General features: G+C 54.9%; 1 protein-coding gene across 1 annotated transcript in view; it reads left to right on the forward strand.

The window, feature by feature from the left end:
- The window catches only part of LOC119586758, a gene marked incomplete in the record, with an annotated part of 94,921 nt that overhangs the window by 62,520 nt on the left and 31,920 nt on the right, over nucleotides 1–481 (forward strand). Inside the window, 1 exon segment of the mRNA XM_037935486.1 lies at nucleotides 194–457. Within this exon segment, the coding sequence (XP_037791414.1) occupies nucleotides 194–457 (264 nt within the window).

A 481-nucleotide genomic window follows, 5' to 3' on the forward strand; every position in this document is an offset into this window, starting at 1 on the left:
AGGTAAATCATTTCTTTGTTATTTTATTAAATCGATCTGTGATATCAGCTTCATATTGATGTATATTCATCTGTGACGAAAGTTTTCATTCATCCTCTTCCTTCCCTGTTAGTTTATTGAACTGGATAACTATCAACTCGATTTGGCGACGACCTTGCACGCTTACTAATGCAACATCCCGTTTCCGTTGCAGGTGTTGCAGAGGGCCGGGTGCGCTTGCAATGGGCCAGCATGAGGAGGGCCAGGGAAATCTCCGGGCCAAGCGACAGGCCAGCACCCCCCCAGACTAGAATTGGCCACGCCCCTTGCCCCAGCCGTTTGGCCACGCCCTCGACAGCGCATCAACAACTGCAGACACGACCCCTGAGGATGGCCGGCTGCGCTCCCCACCACCTCAGCCTCACGAGACTCCTGACGGTGGCGCTGTTGGTGCACTCCCTCGCCGCCCCTTGCGCAGGTGGGTCCTGGTAGAGCGCGTCTT

This window comes from Penaeus monodon, chromosome 21 (assembly GCF_015228065.2).
Source record: "Penaeus monodon isolate SGIC_2016 chromosome 21, NSTDA_Pmon_1, whole genome shotgun sequence".
Classification (NCBI taxonomy): Eukaryota; Metazoa; Arthropoda; class Malacostraca; order Decapoda; family Penaeidae; genus Penaeus; species Penaeus monodon.